The following is an 18,819-nucleotide window of genomic DNA, read 5'->3' as shown; positions in this document are numbered from 1 at the left end:
TCCAGACGTTTTTCTATGCACATTTAAGATTTCATACATATATGTATATACACACACACACACATATATACACACGTAGTTGTGTGTTGTTTAATAAATACTATCCCATTATACATATAAATCTATACTTTGCTTTTTTCCTTAACAATTTTTTCTTAATAAATAAATTTATTTATTTATTTATTTTTGGCTGCGTTGGGTCTTTGTTGCTGCGCATGGGCTTTCTCTGGTTGTGGCGAGCGGGGGCTACTCTTCATTGTGGTGTGCGGGCTTCTCATTGCAGTGGCTTCTCTTGTCGCGGAGCATGGGCTCTAGGCGCACGGGGTTCAGTAGTTGTGGCGCACGGGCTCAGCTGCTCCGCGGCATGTGGGCTCTTCCCGAACCAGGGCTCGAACCCCTGTCCCCTGCATTGGCAGGCAGATTCTTAACCACTGTGCCACCAGGGAAGTCCCCATAACAATATTTTATGGGCACCTTTCTGTCATTGCAAAGCAGTCTGCCCCATTCTTTTTGATGGCTGTATAGTAGTCCATTGAATGAATGCACCATAGTTTATTAAACTAGTCCCCACTTGATGAACATTCAGGACATTTTTGCTGTTACAAAGTGTGTGGCAGTGCACATCTTTGTCCAGTCTCTGTGTACAGTGACACAGAGATTCCTAGCTTACTTAAATAGGCAATTACCCCAATCAGTTACCTCTGACTCTTTAGATAGTTGAAACCTCCTCAAGCATACTTTTCTACAAGAGAACTTTCTTCTCAGCCAATCAGGCATACAAGCGTGATTGTTGATGTCATTGAGAAAGGACATTCTTTAGTGTGGGCAGCCAGCTATAAGAAAAGCAAATGTCCACAAGGCGGTGAAACTTCCTCTCTTTGGTCAGGCAAACCACACCTGGAGTGTTGTGTCCAGTTTCAAAGCCAGCTGCAGATAGGGTGGGGGTGGAGGGTTGAGGGGGTGGATGGGGAGGGGTCTGGAAGCCAGTCCCTACAAAGGGCGATGCAGGGAACAAGGGCTAATCTGCTTTGAGAGAATGCTGCAGGTTCCAAATCTCCTCAGGGCTGAGATGGAGAAGAGGGTCATCTTGTTCCTTATTCTAGGGGACCCCAGGAAGCAGAGCAAGGGTCAGTGGAAGCAGAACTGGGAATAGCCTAACTACAGCCAATGCTGGCTGCCCAGGGGAGGCTTCTTGAGGAGGAAGTTGGTCTGGGTCACTAAAGATGGTCAACCAGAGTCCCCTGGCTCACCTGGGGACCAGATAAGCACAGGACCAAATTTCCCCTGAGCTTCCTTTCATCCTGAGAGTCTAAGCCTTGTTGACTGCTGGCAATCAAGGGCAGACTGGTACCTGATGCAAAGTTAGCAACACATAGAGGTAGGGACCTAGAACCTGGGGCATGTTCCAGACAGTGGGACAATAGGCAGGACTGGTGTCCTCCCCCTGAGGCACAGAGCCCTGTGCCTCTCAGTCAGTGCAGGCCAGTGGAAAGGGCACCGATGTTGGAGTCTGATAGATCAAGGCTGGATTCTTTGTCCTGCCACTAACCGGCTGTGTGTCCTTAGGCAAGGGACTTAACCTCTCTGAGTCTGCTTCCTCATCTGAAAAATAGAGATTATGCCATCTAGCCGAGAGGATTGGTTTCCTTGCTGGAAAACAGGGATAAGAATTTTTATCTCTGTGTGGTGAGAAGAAAATGACGTAATAATGTTGGTAATGATGCCAGCCTAGTGCCTGGCATATGGTAGCACACAACTGTCAGGCCCTCTCCCAGCTTTAGTTAGATGCTCTTTGGTCGACTTATGCAGCGTTTCCAGCCAGCTGATGGCCCTGGTCCTCCCCACTGTCCCTAGGCTGATAGTGTAGAGCCTGGGTCTTGGAGGCTAAGTGGGGGCAGTGGGGCTCCCTCTGTGGGTGAGTCAGTGGAGGGGTGGGGGGAAAGAAGGACACAGAGACGTGTGCCGTGTTTGAAGGACACAGTTCTCAGGCTGAGCTGGAGAGCCTGGGTGCCGGCCAGAGAGGAGGGCAGGACCTGGGGAAGGGCTGCAGACATCATCCAGGGGTTTCTCACTGCTCTTGGGGAGGCGACAGCACCCCTGATAGCACTGCAGGAGGATCGATGAGGCAGGGAAATCTGCTTGGGCATCGGGAGGGATTGGAGCTGGGGAGAGCAGGCTTTTCAAGGTCAGAAGGTTTTAGAAAGGGATGACAATAAATTGCAAGTTCTGGAATGTTAGAACTAGAAGGGGCCTTAAAGTTTGTCCAGTCTTCCCCCTTATGTCGTATTATTGCTATTGTTGCTAACCTCTCCTTTTAGAAAACTGAGGCTGGGTGATGGAAGATATTTGCCTTGGTGTACCTTGACTGGATCCTATGATTCCTGAGCCCCACCTGTTCCTCATATTACGCCCCATGCCTGCAGCCTCTTTATTACTGAATTGGTTGGAAAGACTGATTAAATCTTTGGCTCCTCACTGGTGAGGATGCTAGGGCGGGCTCCCTGGGTACAAACCATCTAAAGTAGGTGCTGTCTCTTTGCTGACAGTCATCAAGAGGGCACCGCCTGCTCTTTGATGGTTGGACCTGGAGCCCCAGTTTCCCTGATTGTGAAATGGGTGAGGAGGACTGGTGGTCATCGCGAAGTGCAGATGTGGACAGATTTTTGCTTTAGTTTGCGAGGTGCTTTCATGGTGCCTCACTTCCCGTTAGCCCATGGGGGACTTGCAAGATATTCCCATCTGCAATTGAGGAAAATGAGACTCAGATGATTCCTAATCTTTCATGGGCATGGCCTTGGTCGATGGGCTTCTTGTAGCTTCAGCTTCACCAGCTATGGTGTTGTCCCAGTGTCCCTGCTTAACGGTTATTTGCAGTTCACAGAAATTAAGTGGATGCCACAACCAATCAGCTGGGCACAGTTATGGGGCTGCCTCAACCTTTTAGTAAGAACCTACTGAGTGCCAGGTACTTAGTGAGGTACTATTATTATTATTGTTTAGGAAATTTTATTACGAATTGAATACATTTCTTTGTTAAATAAACAATTGGGAAGTAGAAAGTGAGAACTCCCTTCCAATTATACATATATTATTTCATTTAACTTCCTTAATCTGACGTGCAGTGGATTCTGTTATTATTCCTATTTTGCAGATGAGGCAGCTGAGGCTCAGAAAAGGCGAGGGGCTGGTCCAGTATCACACAGCCTGCTGGGGTGGGCAGGGGTGGGCAGAGCTTGACCAGGGGGAGGCAGGTGCAGGTGAGGCCCCAGGTGCAGCGTGTAAGGAGGGCTCCCGCTCAGGGTCGCTTGTGTGCACTTGGGCGCCCCCTTCTGTTTTGCACCCTGCGTGCCTCACCTGCTTACCCCCAGATCCCGCCCTACTGGGGCCCTTTCTTCCTGACTCCAAGGCTGTTTTATCTCCAGTGTGCTGGGTCCCCTCTCTTTCCTTGCCTTGTGGCTGGCTCCCAAGCCAAGGCTTGGGTCTCCATGGATCCTTAGGCCAGTTTTAAGTCATCACCCAGTTTCTCTCTGGTCCAGGCTCCTCCCTGTGCCTATGAGGGAACTGAGGTACAGAGAGTAGACAGCTTGCCCATGGCCATCCGAGCGGGCAACAGAGTAGACATCAGGACCTCTGATTTCCTGTCCTGTGCCTTCCTCCTGAAGACCTCTTCCCTTCACCACGCTGTCACCCCCACCCACCAGCATCCCTGCCAGCCCCTGCCTTTGCCTGGGGAGGAGGCTGCTGGCCACCGTGACCTCCCAACTCCCAGTACCAGAGATCTGCTCAGGAGTTTTCCTCTGGTCCAGGGAGAACTTCACTTCCCCCAGAGCTGCAGGGTCTAGCTGACCTCAGGATGCAGCCAGTGCCCAGTGGCATTAGATCAGACTAAGTTCCCAAGTGGTCCTCAGTTTCCTCGTCTGTCGAACAGACATCAGCCATGCCTTCTTTCCAAGGCTGTTGTGACAGAAAAACAATGCTTGGGAAACTCTAGGTATTTTGCAAATGTTACTGGCTATGCAAATTCATATCATTCATTCATACCTAGGAGCCCCTACTTCTGGCACCAGCACATGGCTGATCACAAGGCAGCTTCTGATGGGCTGAAGCATTTCAGTGCAGAAGCTGGAATGTAAATTTAATTCTGAATCTAGCCTTTTTCAACCGTCATCGTCCTCTTGGGTGGAGGTTGCGATTTGCGCCCACGTTCCCACCCCCCCATCCCCTTAGCTGCTCACCTGTCGTCCTGTCATGCTGGCTCCTCCTCCTCCTCTTTTGGGCTGGTGGCTCCTTCGGTTTCAACAGGATCACCTCCGTCTTTTCACTCTGTGGTCGTTGCCTGGCCTGCCATCTCTCTGGGCCCTTTTTTGCCCCTAAATTGCGACTTTCTGGTTCCAGTGGGCACCCCCAGGCTGTGTGATCCCACCCCCCTGCCCTGAGCCAAGATCTTGTCTTGGAAGAAGGTCTGAGCTGGCTGCCTCTTCCCCACCGACGGTTTCTGTTTTTGGAAGGCAGGTTGGTGTCCACTGCTGGTGGGTCACCTGATCTGTAGCTTTAAATTTAAAGGAACCAGGCCCAGGTGGGTATGGAGTCTAGGCCAGACTTGGCAAGAATGTGGATGGGGCCTCTGCTTTGCAGTGGGATTGCAGCACAGGAGCAGAAATGGAGGGTGGGGGCAGTGGCAGACTGGAGAGAGAGCAGGCACCTTCCAGCTCCATCCTGACGTTTTGTGTGACCTTGGTCTTCCTGCTCTGGGGCCTGACTGCTGCCCTCACACCATGAGGGAGGGTCAGATGAGCTCATGCCCCGGGACGCCTAGGCGCTGAGCTCCCGTACTACCCCATGCAAGGCGTGTGGGTGGTCAGCGCCTCCTTCCCCTGTCCACACCCACTCCTGTGGTCTGTGACGGAGGGGAAATGTGCTGTCAGCCGGGGAGGCAGGACAGTGATGCAGCCTCGCATTCCGAGAGCCCTGGGGCGCCTGGTAACGGGCTTGGCCTTGTTGCCCTTGGAGATTCCTGTCCAGCTCTGTCATCCTGGGAATGAGTCCCCTCTCCAGGAAAGGCTTAAAAACCACACAGACCAGGAGGAGGGTTCCCATCTGCCCGGTGGTCATCCTGGAACTGCCGCTGACCATCTGGGCATGAGGTCAGCAGGACGTGGAAATTCCCCATTCCTCTCTTTGTGTTTCTTTCCTCCAGAAGTCCAGACCCTCCCTTGGGCAGCTCCTCTGATCTCCAGAGAGGACTTTCTCACAGTAGACTGTTTGGTCTGGGCTCCCTCTGCCTGTAGACTGTTTCTCCCCCTGCCCCCAAGCTGCCCAGGCTGGAGTCAGGAGAATAGCCCTGCCTGCCCCTCCGCTGCTTCCCGTGAGTCCGCTTCCCTGTTGGCTCCCCAGTGCTGAGGGAGAGCATGCGCGGTTTGGAGGATGTGGAGGCGGGGTTTCAGTTCCTGTATCCTGCATCCTGCTCTGTCGCTTGGCCTTACATCTGGGCATCTCTGAGAGATCTTGGCTGTGCCAGCCTCCATTCTAGAAGTATATGGCTGTCCAGGTGCTTCTGGTCCGTGGATCACGGTTAGGCTCTCAGGATGTTTGCACATGGCCTGTCAGGAGGCAGGCGTAGGGTCAAGGGTTCCTCTGGCCCTTTCTGTCTCTCTGTTCTGATTAGAGGTTCATTGGGGTTCTATTCTGGACCACTCTGAAGATACCCTGGTAGGCCAGGTGATCTCGGCCCCTGCTCTCACGGAGCTTCTAATCTATTGGGCAAGCCAGATGTGGAGTAAAAACATTCCCAAATCATCACATAATGTCAGCTGTGAGTTCCATGTAGGGTGTGTGTGGAGTGGTGAGCAGGAACCCGGACACCTGCTGTCACTTATCACCAAAGGTGGCTACGGCCCCTCCGGCTCTTGGTCTCCCCATTTGTGAACTCCATTCAGCTCTTAATCACGGCTCACCTCCCAAGTGCCAGGCCTGTGCTGGCAACAGAGATGAGGAGAGCATGCTCCTGCCCCCAGGAGGTTCTCAGTCAGATGCACATAGGCTTACCCCAGTCATATATATTCCATACTGGGCGTAAGGGCTTGCTGGAGAGGCACACAGGAGAAGGGGGAGCATAGAGGAGGGACGCCCCCAACGTCTACCAACATTTCAAGCTCCTTGCTATATGCCAGTCATTGTGCCAAGTGCCTTACCCACACTGTCTTTTAATTCAGTGACCACTTTAAAGCTTTATTGCTCTGCTGTGTAACATTGACCTTTCAAGTTAAAAATAAGTCCCCCCTAAGCTGACTGGTGACTTTTGTGTTGGGTGTGTGGGCAGCTGTCCTTTGCCTCTGTGGGGCTCAGCAGGGCGTGGGTGCCTCTCAAGTGTGTGATTCTCTTTTTCGTTAGTCTTTGGGGGAAAGGTCCCACTCACCAGAACTTTGTTTTTCCTCCCGGCTCATGGCATCGCATGGTAATGTGGACCCTCTGGGCAAAATCCTTGTTTATCTCTTGTGCTGCAAGGCAGGGGAAACAGCCCAGAGGGTACCCGATTGATAGCCCCATGTTACCCTACAAAGAGGCCTGAACTTGCATTTTGCCCGTCTGGCTTGAGTCTTGGCAGCTGTGTGAGGATAGCAGGTGATTAGCTCGGCTTTCTTAGGTGGAACTGGATTTTCATCTTGGCCCTTACTTGCTGGCTGTGTAATCCTGGCTGAGTTACTTAACCTCACCAAGCCTCCATTATAAAGTGAGGATAACTTACTATGTATTTTAGGGTTGTTGTGCAGTTTGAGGTAATGCATCTGAAGGGCTTAATGCAGTGCCTGGCAAGTAGGTTAATGAATGGTGGCTGTTATTATTAGTCCCTTTTTACTCTTTTCTTGCAGTGAGCACTTGTGGGTGCTTAAAGGGCCTTTGAGGACTCGTGACTGAAATCGTTTTGGCCCTGGGGGTGGTGATCTTGGGAGGGAGGTTTCAGGGCCCCAAGTCCTTCTGAAGTCCCCGGTGGAGGCCTTTGGAGCTCTTTCGTGGTTAGTAAGCTCTTTGTAGGGCTGGAGGCTGAATCAGTTTTTCAGCCTCAGGGCCTTTGCACTTACTATTCTCTCTGCCTGAAATATTATTCCCCCAGATATCTGCATGGCTAGTTCCCTCACCTCCTTCTATAAAGTCCCTGCCTCAAACTTCCTGCTTAATTTTTGTCCATAGATGTTTTTATCACCCCTAATACTATGTTCATCTCACTCACTATGTATCTATTTATCTACCTCCATTACTAGAATGTAAGCTTCAAGAAGGATTTTTGTCTCTTCTGTTTGCTGATAATTACTTAGCACCTAGACTAGCACCCAGCACAGAATAGATGCTCAATAAATAATTGTGGAATGAATGAATGCAAGAAAGAAGTTTCTCTGCTAAGTCACAGAACTCGGATTCTGAAATCGCTTTGCACAGTGGTTTCAAATGAAATAAAGCCGGTGAAATTGAACAGAGTAATGCAGAGCATTTGCTGCACAAGTAGACGGTGCTTTGATGGAAAATCCATCTGTTCATTAGAACTGGAAGGAGGAGGTTGACAGTGTCAATTTGTGTAGTAAATATTAGTCAGGGGGTTTTCTTCTTGTTCTTTCTTTTAAAAAAGATAGTGCACGTATAAATGGAACTTCGGATTGGATTGACTTGCTTATCCCTTTGGGCACAAGCATTTCATTTTAAAGATCACTGATTTAGTGTAAGACTTTCATTTCCCCTCCTCCGGGAGGGGAGGGGACTGCCCACAATCCCACAGTGAGTTAATAGCTAGACTATTTATTCATTTGATAAGTGTTTATTGGGCATTCCTGTCATAGCTAACACCATGCTGGGCGCTGCGGATGCAGTGATACAGGGTCCTCTTCTTCTGGACCCTGTCAACAGGACATGAGCTCAAGTGTTTTGACGGCAAGGCCAGTGCTCTTTCTTGTACTCCACATTGCACCTCACAGTTGACTGCTGTTCCAGATGAACCGGTGGTACAGTGAGGCTGCTAAAAGAAACTGATGCCGTTCCTAGGTTGCATTAATAGAGGCAAAGTTTCCAGATCAAAGGAGGTGACTATTCTGCTCTGCTGTACTGTGGCCAGCCAGTCTGAAGTGCTGTGTTCTCTTCTGGGTTATGGTGACTGCCTTCTGGGGCACTGATTGACTAGGACGCCTCAGTGGCTTGGCCAGCCCCCTGACATACTGCTGTTGTCCTTACAGCCAGGCGGGCACGACGGCAGGGGCTGAGCTACCATCATGGAAGGGAGAGGACCATACCGGATCTACGACCCTGGGGGCGGCGTACCTCTGGGCGAGGCGTCCGCAGCTTTTGAGCGCCTAGTGGAGGAGAATTCCAGACTGAAGGAAAAAATGCAAGGGATAAAGATGTTAGGTAAAGCAGACCCTGCACTCTGCCTGCAAGCCTCCTACCTGCAGCCTGCAGTGCCAGCTGGCATATGCTTCTGCCCAAGTCATCCCTCTCCCTCCTGCCCCACAGCTGTGTCTTTGTGTACTTCTGTAGCATGGTGGCAGTATTCCCAGCCCGGAATCCCTAGCACCCCAGAACCATGATGACAAGACTCAGAATACCTTGAGGGACTGAGGAGGAGGCCTGGGGTGGCGGAGAGGGAGCTGGCAGGCCCAATTAGCAGACAGGGAAACAGAATGGCCCATCTTCCAGAAGCACCAGAAATGGGGAGAGCTGGCATCACCAGGGCAACCACGGTACGGTCTCCAAGTGTTAGAGCAGGGAGCTGAGCTTGGCTTGAAGCAAGGCGGGAGGAGGCCCCTTGGTTTCTCTGTTCCTGGCTTTTCCTCAGCCTGTCGCCACTGCCCAGAACAAGCCTGCTTACCTCCACATGACTGACTGGTCCCCATCTGTCAGTACCCAGCTCAGATGCCATCTTTTCCTCCATGAGAGGCTTTCATTGATTTCCCCATCCAGAGGGTACTCTCTTTCCTCCAAACTTCTAAAACTCTTCCTTTGCCTTGCTGCAACATTCTCCGGGCCTAGGCTTTGGGGGTGAGCACAGCTCCCGATTTTCCAAATGCTTTCTCCTTGCTTGGCAGATCTCTCCTTGGAATGGCAGATTGGGGGAGGAGGGATGGAGTTTCCCTGTCTCCACTTACAAAAGAAGGCAAACGAGGCCCAGAGGGGTGGCTGATGTTATGGAGGGTCTCCTCCCTTCAGGCAGTCCCTGACTGCGGGCCGTAGGCTGTCGGTAGCCCCCTGGGACCATGATGGTGGGCCTAAAAGAGCCCCTGGCTTTGTGGAGTCCCCAGCCAGGTGCGGTGAGAGTGGGGCAGGAAGAGGGTGCCAGGGACCAGGAGTTTGTTCTAGATTCCCCTCTGCTCCTTTTCCCCTGGTTGCAGGGCTCTTCCTTATCAGTCCTGTTTCTGGTTGTGGGCTAGAATGACGTGTGTCCCACTCAGCCCACAAGGTGATGCAGAGAGTGAAACCCAGGGCCTGCAGCTCCAGAACCCAGGTAGAAGCAGGCTTAGAGGCTTGGGATGGGAGAACGAGCACAGTGAACTGAGTAATTCCTTTTGTTCCTCCTTCCCCCATTGTCTCCCTAGGGGAGCTTTTGGAAGAGTCCCAGATGGAAGCGTCCAGGCTGCGGCAGAAGGCAGAGGAGCTGGTCAAGGACAGTGAGCTGCTCCCACCACCGTCTCCCTCTTTGACCTCCTTCGACCACCTGGCTGAGCTCACAGGTACAAGAGGAGCCCAGGCGGTCCTCTGCCTTGCCCGTACTCCTTACTCTCTAATCCCTTAACCGTGGACTCCCTTCTTAATCAGAAATCCACCTCTCCTTCATTTATCCTTAGGCCGCAGGCCATTCTCCCAGTCATGTTCTGGCTATAGAATCCCCAGAAGGTCAGATTTGGAAAGGACTTCAGAATAACCTTGTCCAAAAATAGCTGGTGACTCAGCAGTCCTGAGGCCCTGGCAGACATTAGAAATGGATCACAACAATCCACTGCACCCAGGATGTGGACTCAGGATCTTTATCAGCGTAACTTATTCAACAAATATTTAATGAGCAGCTACTATGTGCCAGGCATCGTGCTCCAGGCAGCCACTTCAGGTCACTAGAGTTGGCATCTGAGTCAGAAGCTCTCTGGTCTGGCCCCCCTCCTTCCATTTTACAGGTGAGGAAGCTGAGGCCTGTGGAAGGACTAGACTTGCCTGTCAGCCTGCTGCAGTGTCTTTCAGATGTCAGGTCCATATGCTACCTATTAAAGGAAAGCGTTGACTATGACTTAGGGTTAAAGTCCTGTGTGTGATCACCGTGCATTCCTCTGGCATGTCTCCAAGTCTAGGACAAAGTCTGGGACTAGGGAGGAAAAGGTTCCCCCCCACATGGGGCTCAGATGCCTCCTGCTGCAGCCCCACCTTACAGTCTCAGCCCAGGCCAGTGTGCCAGCCTTCCATTTGGCTGCTGGCTACATTTGCTGAATGGACACATGGAGGAAAGTGATGCTCGCAGAGTCCACTGTGCTGCAGGCAATGGATGTTTCCAGCTTCCACTTGTCCATTCAGTAGCGTTTTCTGAGTCCTGGAATGGGTGCCGGGCCCATCCCCAGAGGGAGCCGTGCAACTCCCCTCAAGGGGCCCCCTGTGGCCAGAGCCCCAGGAATTCGGGGAAGGAGAGCTAAGTTTGAGTCCTGGTTCTGCAGTTGCCAGCTGTGTGACCGTGGGCCAGTTGGTGACCTTTCCATGCCTCAGTTTTCTTACCTTTAAAATGGGGACACAGAGCCGTCTTGAGAATTTGCTGAGATAATAAATATAAAAACACTTTGTTAATTGTAAATTGTCATCCTTGTCATCATTGAGGCAGGTCCAGGGTAGCAAGGGGCAGTGGCCACCTTGGGATTTTCCCAGCAAATCCAGGGAAGATGGTCTCTCTGCCCAGGTTCTACCCCGTCATTCCAGAGCCAGTCGTTCTCCCAGGCTACCTGGCCCTGCTGGGACCACCTCCCATTTTCCCAGACTCGTGTAGGGAACTCTGTCTGAGAACTTTCCTGGCCAAGGCTGTCCTTAAGGGGGCAGCATCTGGGCTTTTCCCCTTTCCCTGCTGCTCACCCATGTTTTCTCAATTCTCCAGGAAAGGATGCAGATGTCCCAGCAACCCCCGCTGACCCTGCACACCCCAGCGACAAGCCAGAGCCAGTCCCCAAACCTCCAGCAAGTGTAAGTTGCATTTGGAGTCATGGCTGAAAGTTGCCTGGATTTCAAGGTCCCATTGGCAGAACAGCAAGAGAGAGGTTTGGGGTCAGGAAACCTGGGTTCTGACTTGCTGGGTGATGTTGGCAAGTTGATCTCAATCTCTCTGGGGCCTCGGTTTACCCATTTTCAAATGAAGGTCGGAGTTAAATCTTACCAGGAAGACCCTGATATGTACAAGGAGTTCCTCCCATTTGCTAGGTTGCATAATGTTAAGCGTGTATCGACTGCACAGTGCTCAGAAAGTAGGCAGATGTGACAGGGAACTCACCTTCTCAACAGGGGCTCAGAAACTGTCTTCTGCAGATTTGCCTTGAGAAGTTTTGCTTGGTATCCTAGGACTGGAAGGGACCCAGGTGGTCGTATCATTTATTTTTATTTTTAAATTTTAAAAAATATTTATTTATTTATTTATTTTTGGCTGCGTCCGGTCTTAGTTGCAGCCTGCAGGCTCTTTCGTTGGGGTGCGCGGGCTTCTCTCTAGCTGTGACGCATGGGCTCTGTAGGTGGCACACGCGCGCGCACAGGGGCTTAGTTGCCCTGCGTCATGTGGGATCTTAGTTTCCCAACCAGGGATTGAACCCGCGTCCCCTGCATTGGAAGGCGGATTCTCAACCACTGGACCACCAGGGAAGTCCCAGTCGTATCAGTTAGAGTCTCCATCCCACAGATCAGATCCAGAGAGAGAAGAACATTTTGCGAGATCATGCAGACAGCTGAGGAAATGTAGAGGTGAAAGGGAAACTTTCTAGGGTGGCGCCGAGATCCAAAGCTGGGCCGTTGGTGGCCATGGGGCTCAGCAGAAGTTGAGCACGGAGGTCCTCCCATCCCTGCCCTTTCCTGGGATGAAGGAAGGCTGAATTAGCCTTTGTTCGACCAGGTTTAACAGCAATCCCAGAGCCAGTTGCTGGTCCAGAGGGACGATTGGCCCATCCTCTGGTGGCACAACCAGTACCTTCTACTTGGAGTGGCTGGGAGATGTGGGGGAGACTGGAGTCTTGGCCTCCCTGGATTTGGGTGTGTCCTGAAAAAGTCTCTCCAAATTTGTGTTTGTCTTGTTGGGACTTATCCCATATCAGTCCACTCCCCTGGGATCTCTGGGGCTGGGTTGGCAAGGCAGGCACAGGACCACCATGGTTGTGGCCACACTAACTGTTGTCTGTGTTCTCCAGGTGACTAGTCAGAGACACCTAGGCCCAGGAGACAGCTCTGGTGCCATAGCAGGAATGTTGGATTTGCAGTCCTTGGAATGCAGTCCTACTTTTGCATTTATTAATGATATGCCTTCAGTTTTCTCATCTGCCCAATGGGGATATAACCTTCTGACCACTCCATGGGTTGCTTTGAGAAAAAATGGAGTTCATAAAAACATTTTAAAAGTGCAAAGCCATTAAGAAAGATACGATCCTAAAGTGCTAGCGGTTTAAAGTCAGCTAGTCCAGTATCCCTGTTTTACAGATGAGGAAACTGGCCACAGAGGGATGTGACCTTGAGTCACACAGTGGGTTGCGGGCTGACTTGCTAGGATTCATTCCTGCTTCGTGGTCCGTAAGCTCATCCTGGGCTGCCTCCCCTCCTGCCCAGAGGACTTGGACGTGAGAAGGGGTTTCCTCCTTCCATTCTCTGACCCCACTGTACTCTCAGCCATGGGGCCCCAGAGGAGGGGCAAGGTGTTTTTCTCTCAGGCAGCCCCTGACCCCCTTTTTCTGCACAGAGCACCTCCTCTGAATTTGAGGTGGTCCCTGCCGAGGGGCATTCTTCACCAGAGAGCGGCGGCCACACCAGAAATACCATGGTGAGTGGACGGCAGGTCCCTGGGCATGTCCCGCGTCTCCTCTCTGTTTCAGTCACCTGGCCCCGCGTGAGAGGCACAGGACCCACTTATATCCCCTGGGCACCCCGGAGTCACTAGGGATACGCTTGAGGGGCCAGCACCAGGGGGTGCTTCTCGCTCACATATGCAAATCCGTGGCTGGTGACTTCCCTGTGAGCCACACAAGCACCCGACCATTGTGAAAGCCCGGGCACATCGCCAGCCCCGCTGGCCTCCGCCAAGCGCTGGGCACCTCCGCAGGCTCTGACTCAGCCTTTGGGCCTGTGGGCTCGTAGCCTGGGTAGAGTAGAAAGGGTCAGAGAAACCCAGAGCAGCTTGAGGCAGGTGTGGCCCTTCTGTGCAGGCTCTTGGCTCCTCCCAGGCTCCCCTTTGGGGCATGCAAGTAGGAGGTTAAACCTTGCACTTACACACACACACGCACGCACGTACGCGCACACACACACACTCCCCTCCAGTTCTGGGGTGTCCACCTGGCATCCTCATTCTCTACTTTACCCTACTTGCTACCTTTATTCCAACTATGTTGTCCTGTTCTCTCTTAAAATGGCAGACTTATTGGGGAACCACTGAGAAAGGTGTGGAACATTCTTCAAAAGTCTTCAAGTCCTGCCCTCTCCTCCTCCTTCCTCCTTCCTCACTTTGAGATTTTTTGATTGTTATACAGGCAATAAGTGGTGTAACCCTTCACTGATACCTTGGTCTCCACTGCCTCATTCTACCAAGGATTTGGGGCACAAATGTTTCTCTTTACATGTAAAGTGAATGGCTTTGGGAAGTGGTAACTGGGACGTGGAGGGAAGTGAGACAGGAAACTGCTGGTTTCCATTACAAACCTTGTAAAACAATTTGACTTTTTAAGCTACAAATAGTTGCTTAAAATGTTAAAATTTTAAGTTAAAAGCCAAAAAATTAGTTAAAATATAATTAAATTAAAAATATTGAATTAACAAGGACAAAAAAAAATGTTGCTCTTTAGTTCACTGATTGCATCTTGTGTCTGTCAGTCCCCAGTGCAAGGTCCCCATCAAGTTGTCATGCAGCTTACACTAGCATGCCTTCAGTGATGAGGGGCTGCTCTGAGTATCAGAAATGTTCTGTGTTTTGTCCCCTGGGAACTTCTGTCCCCTTGTCCTGTTCTATCCCCAAGGGCTCTGAGAAGCTGGCCGAGGAGGCGAGACCCCCCTGCTCAGAAAGCATTTCACTCTATGACCTCGGACTTCATCTCGTTAATAGGTTCCTCCTTAGCCCCACCATGTGCCTAGTCTGTGCTGAGCAAAGACAAGACAGCCTCCCTGCTTTCTGGGAGCTTGTAGGCCAGTCGGAGAAGCCAGGGTGATGAAACATTCCACCAGCCTTCAGTAGAGCACCGTTCACCACCTCAAATCCTGTGTGGAAAGAGGCAGTGGGGGAATGAAGGCAGAATTGAAGAAGCAGCAGCATCTGATAGAATACGGTGCTAAGAGTATTATGGAGGCATTCACTGGACGTCACGCTGTGGTTGTCAGGGCATTTCCACTGCTGCAGAGTTCAGATGAGGAAAGTGGCCATAGGTGGAGAGTCAGGAAGCCCGAGTTCCAGTCCTGGCTCTGCCACTGACTCACTGGGCAACTTTGAGCAACCTCCTTCTCCCCGAACCTTCGTTTCCAAACCTGAACCCTGAGGCTCCCCGTAGTTCTGACGGCCTGTGACTGCCATAAATGAATGGTAGGGGAGGCCTGCTAGAGCAGCTGAAACGCAGGGGCGCTGGGAAGGATGAACAGAGGGGACACCGCAGGAATGAAGCCCGAAGAGGCGTGGGGCCTGATGGGTAGGGGCTCAGGCAGGGGAAGAGGGGGACTCGGACGCCTGGCAGGGGCTTGATGCAGTCAGCTGTCAGCTACCCCTGTGGATCCTTGGACGTGGTGTTGGCATAGCTAAGGCACTGTCTTTGCCAAGAGTGTTCTAGACAGAGGAAAGAGAGAAAGAGAGAGACAGGGAGTGATAGATTCTGAGATTCGACTATATTGCCCACGGTTTGCTTCCTATCTCAATTCTCTGCTAGATCGGGATTCTTTGAACTATCTATGATTCCTAACGTGCTTTGAGTCTTGGGTCCTCTGAAAAGTTGATGAATGCTTGGACCACTCCCCAGAAGACACACGTATAGACATAATAGTCAGACAGTTTTGATGTCTGCTGGTCAAGCCTTCCTGAGCTGAAGAAGCAGTGCTGTGTATTGAGTGATACCCCTTTCCTGGGCTTGCTGCTTTCATGTATCATTTCACCTGCATAAGAACCCTGTGGGGTAGAAGGGAAGAAAAGGGATGTGTACATGTAATAGATGAGGATTCTGAGGCCCTGTGGACGAGTGATTTACCCACAGGCACTCAGCAAGGCCCAATGTGTGGGAAGAAGGTGGCTCCAGCACTCGTAAGCCAGCCAGTGGCCCGGGAATCCCGGGTCTTGCCCTGTGAGTCAGCCCCAGACAGGGAACCTGCATAACTGGAGAATGTCCCTGGGCTGAGCTGGGATCAGAGGGGGGAGCTGAGTCATGAGGAATGGGGAAGCAGAGGGAGAAAGGCTGGCGGCACCTACTCAGACTGTGGTGAAGAGCGGTCCGTGTCCCCTCCCCCCACCAGGAGCTGGGTCCCCTGCCCCACGAGGACAGCAACCTGATGCTGCACCTGCAGCGCCTGGAGACCACCCTGAGCGTGTGCGCCGAGGAGCCTGACCACAGCCAGCTCTTCACGCACCTGGGCCGCATGGCCCTCGAGTTCAACCGGCTGGCTTCCAAGGTGCACAAGAATGAACAGCGCACCTCCATCCTGCAGGTGAGGCCGGGCCCGGGGAGGGTGGCCTGGGGTCTGCCGTGTGGTTCCCCCTCTGCTTCCTCCAGCTCTTCTGGGGAGTCCAGGGTACCACGGGGACATCCGAGGGTGAGGATGGGGACCCGACTTGGGCTTCTTGTTCAAGGCAGTGAGCAGGGTAAGGAAGTTGTGAGAAGGGACGAGGAAGACGCAGGAAACTGGGAAATAATGGTGTGGGTGATGCAGATTTCATGGTTGGGGTTACTCTCGAGGCTGTGGATGTGGTAGGTTGGCAGCAGCCTTGCCTTTGTTCTTCACATACAGGTGGGGAAAGGGAGGGGACAGAGGCCGGCCCCTTGTATGTTACTGCCCCTGCCCCCTGAGCCAGGACCATCATTATCCGCACTTCACAGGTGGGGCCACAGCCCTTGAGAGGTGATTTTTTTTTTTTTGCCTAGTCCCCCAGTTAGTAGATGGTGCAGCTGGGATTTGAACCTCGATCTGTCGTATTCCAAAGTCCATGCTCTTAACTCCCATTCCAACCTGCCTCCCCAGTGGAGGAGGCTTCCTTTTATAACCCTTCCTGTGCTGTGGGAATGAAGTCAGATTTCCTTCCTAGGCCAGGCCAGGCCTTGGAACCATATGGTCCTTGGTTCCAGTAGACTCTTTATTGCTCTCTGACCTTGGGCAAGTGACTTATCCTCCCGGTTCCTCACTGTCCCCATCAGTAACATGGGGCTGGAAATGCCTCCCTCGTGGAATTGCTCTGAGTATTAAATGAAGCCCCTTGTACAGTCTAGAACATAGTAAGCGCTCAAAAAGTGGTCACTGTTAAGATTTTATGGTGATGGCTCATCCATACTGGGCAGGGGATCTGAGCCTTGAGGGCTTGGGGGTAGGGAAGGATTCACAGATGGTGAAACTGAGGCTCCGAGAAGACCTGCTCAGGACCTGAGTGTCTGTCACCTTAGTGACAGAGCTGTAACTCCAAGCCTTCCTCCCTCCTAGACCCTCCTCTGGGCCAGTCACTGCCCTGTTGTCTCACTCATGTCAGCAAACATTCGAGTGCCCAGTTGACAGATGGGGTGCTGGGGTGTCCACTGTGTGCAGCTTTGGGAAGGGCCTGGGTTGATAAGAGCAGGAGGGGCGTCCAGGCTGGAGACAGGTGTGAGGAGAGACGGGGGGAGCAGAGGATTCCCACCCCCACCTTGGGTGAGGGGCCACACTGGGAGGCTGGAGGAGTGATTGGAGCCTGGAGGGCCAGGCCGAGGGAGACAGCCTTCCGGTGTCAGCAAGGCCCAGAGATGTCAAGTGTCAAGGCTGAGCACTGGGGAGGCGAACCTGGTGCGTTGCTTGTGGTGGGATCACTTTGAGTGTCAACTTTTCAGCTTTGTTGTTGTTTTTTTAAATTAATTAATTAATTAATTTTTGGCTGCGTTGGGTCTTCGTTGCTGCACGCGGGCTTTTCTCTGGTTGCAGAGAGCAGGGGTTACTCTTCGTTGCGGTGGTTTCTCCTGTTGCGGAGCACAGGCTCTAGGCGTGTGCGTGTGGGCTTCAGTAGTTGTGGCTCATGGGCTCTAGAGCTCAGGCTCAGTAGTTGTGGCACACGGGCTTAGTTGCTCCGTGGCATGTGGGATCTTCCCAGATCAGGGCTCGAACCCGTGTCCCTTGCATTGGCAGGCAGATTCTTAACCACTGCGCCACCAGGGGAGTCCCAACTTTTCAGCTTTGAAATAAGGATTGACACTGGGCCTCATAAAAGGGGTCCTGCCAACCCTTGTTATTTAAAAAAAAATTTTTTTTATTGGCGTATAGTTGATTTACAATGTTGTGTTAGTTTTAGGTGTACAGCACAGTGATTCAGTTTTATATATAAATATATATACACACATATGCATATATTCTTTTTCAGATTTTTTTTTTTTTTTTGGGGGGGGGCTGTGCTGCACGGTGTGCGGGATCTTAGTTCTCTGACCAGGGATTGAACCCGTGCCCCCTGCAGTGGAAGCGTGGAGTCTTAACCACTGAACCACCAGGGAAGTGCCCCCACTGTTAGTTTTTATCAGGCTCTTGTTTGTTTCCTTCTTAGCTCTTATCATAGTTTGTAATAATTTTATTAATTGGTTTCTTTACTTTGTGTTTGGTTTTTTCCCTTGTGTTCCCTGCTAGAATGTAGGCCTCACAAGAGGGGCAGGTACCTTGTCGGTCATATTCACCACTGCATCCCAGTGTCTGGCACTTCATAGGTGCTGAATGTACATTTGGTGAATGAACAAATGAATGAATGAACTAATGAACTCACACATGAGCTCTCTTAACCCCTTTGATGGAAGGTGATGACTTTTGTGACGACCTCTCTCTGTCTGCTTTGTGCCCAGGGTGTTTGCCTCTTGCCTAGAAGGACAGCACATGAGGCCTTGTCCTGGCCTTCCCTTAGAGACCACAGCAGGACGTTCTGTTCCCTGGAGGCCCTACTCAGGGCTGTTGCATCCTGGGTACTTGCCCAGCCTGTGGGTGGTGGTAGATTAATCTGGTTCCTCCTCATTCATTCACTGATTTGTTTCTCGGTTCACTCAGCATTTCCAAGGCCGGGTATGGCATGAGGCCTCTGCTGGGCATTGCAGCCAGTCATAATGGTTTTCTTTTCCTCCATGTCTGACCACTCACCAGTTCCAGGCTGTGTTCTCCATTCAGCCTTCTCAAGTCTTTCCTGGGTTAGTCAGAAAGGGCTTGGTTTTGCTGTGGAAACAAACAACTCTGAAATCTCCCTGGATAACGTGAAAGTTTTTCCTCATATTCTGTGTGGCAGGGGCTTGTTTCTGCTCCACAATCACATTGAGGCCCCAGCCGTCTTGTGCCCTTTGGCAGCCGTAGGGAAAAAGAGACCAGAGAATTGTGCATGAGCCAGCCCAGAAGTGACACTTGTCACTACCACTCACTTTTCATCGGCCAGAACTGGTCACATGGTCACAGCAA

At 51.7% G+C, this 18,819-nt stretch overlaps 1 protein-coding gene across 7 annotated transcripts in view; it reads left to right on the top strand.

Annotated features, from left to right (window-relative positions):
• TNIP1 (TNFAIP3 interacting protein 1) overlaps window positions 1–18,819 on the top strand; it is a 45,571-nt gene that overhangs the window by 6,785 nt on the left and 19,967 nt on the right. For 4 of the 7 annotated variants that reach the window (XM_061189879.1, XM_061189876.1, XM_061189877.1 and 1 more), the window contains exons 2-6: window positions 8,220–8,391; window positions 9,576–9,710; window positions 11,105–11,190; window positions 12,938–13,018; window positions 15,676–15,867. In XM_061189879.1, the coding sequence (XP_061045862.1) occupies window positions 8,256–8,391; window positions 9,576–9,710; window positions 11,105–11,190; window positions 12,938–13,018; window positions 15,676–15,867 (630 nt within the window). In that variant the 5' untranslated portion in view covers window positions 8,220–8,255. The remainder of the gene's footprint in view (window positions 1–8,219; window positions 8,392–9,575; window positions 9,711–11,104; window positions 11,191–12,937; window positions 13,019–15,675; window positions 15,868–18,819) is intronic. The other 3 variants (XM_061189880.1, XM_061189878.1, XM_061189882.1) reach the window with 2 other exon arrangements.

The sequence above is a fragment of the Eubalaena glacialis genome, chromosome 4 (assembly GCF_028564815.1).
Source record: "Eubalaena glacialis isolate mEubGla1 chromosome 4, mEubGla1.1.hap2.+ XY, whole genome shotgun sequence".
Classification (NCBI taxonomy): Eukaryota; Metazoa; Chordata; class Mammalia; order Artiodactyla; family Balaenidae; genus Eubalaena; species Eubalaena glacialis.
The sequence above is the reverse complement of the archived record's forward strand: the minus strand, read 5'-3'. Positions and strand labels throughout refer to the sequence as shown.